Here is an 8,497-nt window from a genome sequence, read left to right on the forward strand (position 1 = left end):
ATTTGAGTCATCAGTAAAAGTTTCAAAGTCTGAATACTTTTCAGATAACTTTCAGTACGTTCATTATTCTGATACCTTACTTATTTGGAAAGTTTGTAATTGCCTTCTTCATATGGATTACATTTCTCTGCTTATTTTGATAAATAATATTACTTAATAAGTAAAATAATATTATTTAGTGCATCTTTATGAAAGTTTCCATAAGCCATCCTTTTTAACAAAAAAATCTAGATTTGTAATAAACTTTAATCACCATAAGTTTATGAAGCATTTATATTTTAATCACCATAAGGTTATAATATTTTGTATTATGGTTAGTAAGGCTTATAAACTTGAAAATTAAATAAATTGAAGCTAAAATGCTATCTTTTCCAGATTATTCTCAAGTAAAAAAAAAGAAATTTATTTATATATTAAAAAAGAGTAAACAAGGCTACCCATTGAAGAAAACTGCATGTTTAGAATACTATGTTTGTTTATTCAGCTTTTGTTTCAGAGTTGTATTTTAAAAAGATAAGCTAGTAAGTGTTGATAATTTTTTAGAAGGTATTCAGTGGTAATATTTTTCTTTTACAGGTTGAAGAAGAAGGCTTACAAATTTGTGTTGAAATATGTGGTTGTGCTCTACAACTAGATCTTCATGATGATCCTAAAACTAAATGTCTAATTTATAAAACAATTGCACATTTTTTACCAAATGATTTGGAGATTCTCAGGATTTGTGCACTCTCAATATTTTTTCTTGAACGCTCCTTGGAAGCTTATCATACTGTTGAAGAGCTTTACAAACGTCCAGATGAAGAATACAATGAAGGCACAAGTAGTGTTCAAAATCGTGTTCGTTTTGAATTACTTCCAATTTTGAAAAAGGGATTGTTTTTTGATCCTGAATTCTGGAACTTCATAATGATTAAGAAAAACTGTGTAGCATTACTGAGTGACAAATCAGCAGTTAGATTTCTAAATGAAAGTGCACTGGAAAATTCTACAGGTAATGTAAAAAAGGCATTGGATCAGCACGGTTTAGAGGAAGGGCTTGACTCTCTTACAGATCAGAGCCCTGGAGAGCTTGATCCTGATGATATATCTGGAGTGCAACCAAAAGGCCCTATTAATGCAAAGAAAAACCTTACAGCTCTTAATGCTTCCAGAGTAGATCACAATGTCCCAAGGCATCGGTGTATGTTATGTAACAAGGAATTTCTAGGTGGTCACATTGTAAGGCATGCCCAGGCTCATCAGAAAAAGGGCAGTTTTTCATGTGTGATATGTGGCAGGAAATTTAGAAACAGAGGACTTATGCAGAAGCATTTAAAGAATCACGTTAAGAAAATACAGAGACAGCAAATTGCTGCAGCTCAGCAAGAGGATCAAGAAAATCCTGCTTTGGAAGAAATGAATTGTTCTGATACTTTCATTTCATTTGAAAATGGGAATGCTGATAATAAGGATTTGGAAGTAGAGACTATTACTGGTTCCAGTGATGGAAACAAAGATGTCATCCCTGCACACGTGGGTGAATTCACTGAAATTCCTGTAAATGTATCAGAAGATGTTATTGAAAACATTACTGAAAATGGCAGCCCTGATACTTCTTTAAATAATGTCTCAGAGCCATTACCTATCTGTGTGGATGATTATGAGGAAGAAGAAGATGAGGAAGGTGACTATGAAGAAGATGACTATGACCTGAATCAAGAAAGTTCAGTACTTCATAAAATCAATGGAGCTGTGTGCCATCCAAAAGACATATATGCGACAGACCAAGAAGGAAATTTTAAGTGCCCTGCTCTTGGCTGTGTCAGGATATTTAAAAGAATTGGATTTCTGAATAAGCATGCAAGGACTGTACATCCAACTGATTTAAATGTGCGGCAAACAGTAATGAAGTGGAGCAAAGGAAAATGCAAATTTTGTCAAAGGCAGTTTGAAGATTCTCAGCATTTTATAGATCACCTTAATAGACACAGCTATCCAAATGTGTATTTTTGTTTGCATTTTAATTGCAATGAATCATTTAAGCTGCCATTCCAACTTGCTCAGCACACAAAAAGTCACAGGATATTTCAAGCTCAGTGTAGTTTTCCAGAATGCCATGAGCTTTTTGAAGATCTTCCTCTGCTATATGAACATGAAGCTCAGCACTATTTAAGTAAAACACCAGAATCATCTGCACAGCCAAGTGAAGCAATTCTTTGGGATGTTCTTACAGACTCCAAATCTAATCATCAGGAAAAAGACTCATCTGGTAATGAGAGACAGACCACTAGTCTCCCAGTTTCTATTAGCAAATCAAGGAAAGAGATTACAGAACCAAAGACATGTATAGAAAGTATGGAAAAGAAAACAGACAGTTTAATTCAGAATGGAGATGAACATTCTGATGACACTGTTTCTGATACAAGCTTGACAGACCAAAAGATGCCTGACATAGAGCCAAATTCTGAAAATAATTGTAGTATTAATGATTTAGTCAATGGACACAGTGGAATAGAGCAGACACCTTTAGTTTCATCAGATCCTGCTTTGAAAATTGATACAAGTAGAATCAGGACAGAAAACGGTTCCATTTTACCCAGTGTTGTACCACAAGAACACAATACCCTGCCAGTATCTCAGGCACCTTCCAAACCAAATCCGACGAGCGAACACACTTCATATGGCTTAATTTTAACAAAGCCATATGTCAGACCATTGCCTCCCAGTTACCTTGATGAACGGTACCTTAGTATGCCAAAACGCAGAAAATTTCTGACTGATAGGGTAGATGCCTGTTCTGATCAAGATAACGTTTGTAAAAAATCAGTGAAAAGATTAAGATGTGGCAAATGCCTGACCACCTACTGTAATGCAGAAGCACTTGAGGCTCACCTTGCACAAAAGAAATGTCAGACCCTCTTTGGATTTGATTCAGATGATGAAAGTAAGTCTGCTGTCTTCTCAGTAGGTATATCTGTAGAAGTAGAAAATGCCATAAATCGTCATAAGGTTAAAAAAATTAACATTTGTATAACACAGATAATAAAGCACTACTCCATACATTATTTCCTGTAATCCATACAACCACCATAAGGTTCTGTTCCTGTTTTATATATCAAGGAACTGACATTCACAAGTAATTTGCATAGGCCTAGGCCTATGAACTTGTGGAAGCCAGAACTTAAACACAATTTTTTCATACTTTTTGGATCATACATTTTAACTATCTGAGGCTTTTCTTCATTCCATGTTTTTATGTAGTAAGAAATCTGAAGACAAACTAATTATGATGAAAGTGTTTTTCATCTGCATGCCAGAATATAAAACAAGTGAAGCTGAGCCTCTATTACAAAAACAAAAATTTTAAAAAACAAAAAATAAAAACAAAATAATTGAAAAGCAAACTGAGCTAAAGAAGAACATGCTTTTCTACTAGTATTAATATTCTTTGAATGAGTAAGGGTATAAACAAACAGGAAATCTAACTTAGAATACTAGATGAACATCTATAAAATATGAATTAACAGACGTGTTCTGTTTTACAGGTGCCTGATAAAAATGTTTCAGAAAGATCTGTCGATCAAGCAGTAGTGTGCAAAAAGCACTACAAGAAAATGCATCATCAGTTTGCTATTTCCCTGATGGCCTTAATTTTAGAGCGATCTTGGATTACTAAAGATAAAGACAAAGCACATTTTCTAGAATGAACCCACAGAGGAGATGTGCTGGTTTAGACTCCAAAAGGGTTATTACAAAACTCCCAAAGTACCAGTTATCCAGAAAAAACTTGTTTTTTTAAGAAGTTGATGATGATCAATAGCAGCATGTTCAGTTTCGCTTATGTGAGAAACACGTTGAGGCAACTACTCAAAAAGAATAACCAGCTATGGCCTTACAGAAAGGGAAAAATAACCCATTATATATATATATATATATATAAAAGAAGGAGTGGTTTACAATAAACAATTTAAAGTATTCTACAAATAGGATTCTTGTCATGCGTTATCAGATTTTGTCCTTCTTTTGGATCAAACATGCTTAAGGAACCATTTCTATTTGGTTTATTATTATTTAGAAACTGACAGAATAAAACTTGACTTATCACCATCCTAGCCATAAAAGATTGTAACTTGTTTCCAGAGGATTGATTAGGTCAGAGTTCAATGAATGACATGCCAGCATTGAAAATTAACAGGAGGCAAAACAATAGTGCTTTGCTAATGAGCTCTTGACAGAACCTTCCACTTTCCATTTTTATAATACCAATGAGCTGTAAAGCAGCAGCCTCAATAGAAAACATACTACCAGTAACTCTGAGGAGAGATGGGAGGAATGTACGACCATTAAAGGCTGTCTTAGATGTCTTAGTTGAAAGAAAACACTGAATTGCAAATTTTTCAATGTGAATAATGGTATAAGCACACTGGGATATTTCTATTTGTATATAGAGTAGTGTTAGGACATTGCTTGATGATTCATAGTAAGGTCCTTTAGACATTAATGTGAGTTATCTAAGTACAGTCCTATGAAAATAACTGGCTGTAAAAAAAAAATACGCAGCTAAGAATCAGGTCAAGAATTCATTGGTTTTTTTTTCAATTAGGAGAGTTTATTCTAAAATAAGCCATATTACTCATGCTTTCTTATTTATTGCTGATAAATTTGGCCTGAATAGTGATTTTTATATATAAAAGGAAATATTTACACAAAAACTTGCACAGCAAGAACACAGTAAGATATATTGATGCATTTATTTTCTTTGATGACCAGTAATTTTCCTAAGGAAGATTTTTACTTAATAGCCCATAAATTGTTTAAAAAGTTTTTAAAAATAACCTCTCAGATGTGTTCCACTTGTATAGTCTTTAAAAGAAGAAGCTTAAAGACTTCCTTTTACCTAATAGGGTATTAATCTATAGCAGGGGTAAAATGAACAAAAGCTGCAAAGGTAGATACTTTAAAGACAGAGCTATTAACGTACAAATATGTCAACCAAATATTCCAGTTATTTCAACTGATACATTCTTGTTCAAAGTATATAATCTCATCAGACCCTACATTATAAATTTTTGGATATTCAAGCTTCTTAAATGAAGCTACTAAGGAAGTGAGACTTTTCTTAGTGGGCAGCATCCAGACTTTATTAAATTAGGATTTCCAGGTCATGATAAATCAGATATCTAAAATAATGTCCCAATTTTATTAGTTTATTTATCATAGGCATTTACTACTATGCAATTGATAGTCATCAATCCATTTCAATCAAATCAGGTTTTTGTTTTGTTACGTAGCCTATATTAGGCTATGGATTTTACATTTAAATAACATAAACAGCTTGATCAGATTTTAATGTCTTTTAAGGTCAACTAAAGAAAAAACCATCTTCCATGCTTCCTGATACTAAAATATAATACTTGAGTTCTATTTCAGTTCAGTCATGTAATACAAATGCCTGTTTGGAGACTAGTTCATATGGGCAGTGAAGTTATTTTGAAATATTTTTGCTTTGTATGTTTTCCAGAAGTTTAAAATCACAGCTTAACATTTTATCACATTTTTAACTTTTTGTTTTTTTATAAGTTGTAACTATTGACGTAAATCCATGTCTGCAGATTGTTTTCATTCATTCTGTAGTTCATACCAAAATATTTTAAACATATTCCACTTGTTATTTTTTTGTCTTTAATTTGAGGTTTTATTTCTACTTTTGTTTTGCTAAGGGAAAACTTTCTGAAAGACTGAGATCAAATTGGTTTATACATCAAGAGATTGTTTTGTAAAATTCTATTGGACCACATTGTTCTGTTTCTAACCTCTTATCAAATAATTGCTATTGAAAGAATATGTGCATTTTCTTATGTATGCCTTATAAAACTTACATCATTTTGCTTTTATGAGGTGTGTAAACTTCCAACAGTTTTAATGTGGGATTTAGAAGACAAGAAAGCTTTCTTCTTATTCCTCAAAATCTTCTCTTTTTTTTCCCTCTACTCCTTCTATTTTAAGGATGTGTTTATCTTACATGGACCAGGTTTCAATCCTTCATTGTCAAATAAAAGTTTCCATTGAAATATTAAATACTAGCTTTCTGCTATGTTTCAGTAAGGTCAAAAGAATAGCAAATCTGAAATTTTGCTGCTCAGATATTATGGAGAAGATAGAAAAGGAGACCCTTCGTGGACAAGGACACTGGTACTTTGGGCTTTAGCCATATTTTTTTTTTCCTTTTAAACCACCAATTATATAATGAAAAGATAACTTATAACATCAAACTTGTGATTCTCTTCAAATCGCACTTGAAAGTACAGCCGTACTCCTTTCATATTTGGTTCAAACTGTAGTATGGGTGGAAAAACCTAAAAGAATGGTAGTGTTTATTTTTTAATTTATTTGGTACTGTAAAACACCTTTTGAGAATGACTAAATGCTGCATATGCATTTTGGAATTGTTAATATGTGAAAGGTATTACAGATTCAGCAAGAAAGGAAATTTGTGCTTCCTTGTTGAACATTAAATTATTTTACTTTGCATTTTATAAGAGTACAAATTAAAACTGAGCCATTGAACTGCAATAAATCAACAATAGTGTCTCATTTCAAGAAACTTTTTGTACTGTACATAGATTTGTTCAATAAAACATTGTCCTTGTTGGTAATGAAGTGTTCAGTTTTATGTAGCACATTACTTCAAAAGGAATTAAGCTTAAGGTAGATGTTAAATAAGAAATTTATAATTATCTTTCATAAGAGAATTAGGTATTTCAGTTAATACTACCATATTCAGATTATTGAGTGATTTAAAAATACATGGAAAACCAAAAACTAAAAAGTTTACACAAAATAGATATTTTTAGACATTGTTTAAACTATGTCCATATGCAGGAATTATAAGTTGATAGAACACTGTTTACTAAAGTTATTTCAGGTAAGTAGTTTCAGTATGAAATAGTAGCCTCTGCAGACTTAGTACATGGAAGACAAAAGTCAGAACTCTACAGGACAGTGGATGGACTGATCTACATTGGTAATTCTTCAGAGACGAAGAGCCTGTGGTGGAACTTAAAGACTGTGAAGTCATTTTGAAATGAGATGTACATTATGGTAATTGCTTCCTACAGAAGCACCTCAGTGGGAACATGTTTAAGCCAGTTAGTAATCTGTATCTAAAAGTGAGGTCCTTGGTCATGAGGGCTTCTCTCTTGGCTCACTAACAAAGGTAAACCTCCTATACTTTCTGCTATAATTTTCAACTTGGAAAAGTGAGGGCTGAAGTAGAAAGAGAAGCTCTTTGATGCGATGATAGCACTGCAAATGAAAGAACAGATATCCTATTACAGTGATTTGCAAATATTCAAATGTTATGCTTTGAAAAACACTATGAGAAAGTTATTAAAGCATTCCAGGGCTGAGATCTAGGATTCACCATCTATGATTCATGGTCATATGATCTTAGATGATTAAATAAATGCATTGAGGTATTTAGATATAAAGTTACTGGGGTTATCTCGACTTCCTATTTTTTCCTTTTCTGAAATTTGAGGAATGCTGGGAAGCAACTGAATATTAAATACATTTCCAAGACAAATGAGTTAGATTGCTTTCAGAGCATAAAATTCATACTGATTTTAAGAATCAGCCGATAATGAGGCCAGAAGTTTGTGCTGTATATCCACCCATACCTGGAATGGAGGCAATCCAGTATTACTTCGAATAAAAACTAAAAATGGTAGAGAGATCCATGCCTTATTTATGGGTGCTGCAAATGGAGAAAAATTACTGTGTACCAGCTTACTTTATGTGTGTTACCTCTAATTGTTAAAACAACCCAAATATGGTTAGCAGCAGTGCTTTTTAGAGACAAAGCCTCAGGAAGGTTAAGTAACCTGGCTAGTCATAGCTAATAAATGCAGAGGTGGGACTGAAAAATCTGGTTTCCTCCTAAAACCACGTCATGTGATTTCCATTCTGCCATGCAGTTTTCCCTACAAATGTGGGACACAAGTGGCTCTGATAATATCCAAACAGAGAGGGTTAGACTTGCCTGAGGATCAGTGATTTCAGAGACAAAGGATGAAGTCTGGTAGAGACATGGCTGGTTGCTGTTTCATTTTCTACTAGCAGTGATTCTTTAAAGTGTGGTCCCCAGAACAGCACATCTGAGAACTTATTAGAAATGCTAAATTTGGGGGACTTATCTGGCAGTGCAGTGGTTAGGACTTGGTACTTTCACAGGATTCCATAAGTCACAAGGATGTGGTTGTGCCCCTGCCCCCAAGAAAACAGACATGCTAAATTTTTGATCATCTGAGGGACCAATGTGTCTTTAAGTCATCTAGGTGGTTTTGAATGTTTGAAAAGGACTTCCCTGGTGGCTCAGATGGTAAAGCATCTGTCTACAATGTGGGAGACCTGGGTTCGAGCCCTGGGTTGGGAAGATCCCCTGGAGAAGGAAATGGCAATCCACTCCAGTACTATTGCCTGGAAAATCTCATGGACAGAGGAGCCTGGTAGGCTACAG

The 8,497-nt window shown here is 33.8% G+C and overlaps 1 protein-coding gene across 2 annotated transcripts in view; it reads left to right on the forward strand.

Annotated features, from left to right (window-relative positions):
- Positions 1-6,635, forward strand: part of ZNF654 (zinc finger protein 654) — a 91,337-nt gene extending 84,702 nt beyond the window's left edge. The window contains exons 8-9 of one of the 2 annotated variants that reach the window (XM_069578844.1): positions 577-2,923; positions 3,525-6,635. In XM_069578844.1, coding sequence (XP_069434945.1) covers positions 577-2,923; positions 3,525-3,532 — 2,355 coding nt within the window. In that variant the 3' untranslated portion in view covers positions 3,533-6,635. Of the gene's footprint in view, positions 1-576; positions 3,369-3,524 lie in introns of those variants that run through there. The other variant, XM_069578833.1, reaches the window with a different exon arrangement.
- The last annotated feature ends 1,862 nt before the right edge of the window (positions 6,636-8,497 follow it).

This window comes from Ovis canadensis, chromosome 1 (assembly GCF_042477335.2).
Source record: "Ovis canadensis isolate MfBH-ARS-UI-01 breed Bighorn chromosome 1, ARS-UI_OviCan_v2, whole genome shotgun sequence".
Classification (NCBI taxonomy): Eukaryota; Metazoa; Chordata; class Mammalia; order Artiodactyla; family Bovidae; genus Ovis; species Ovis canadensis.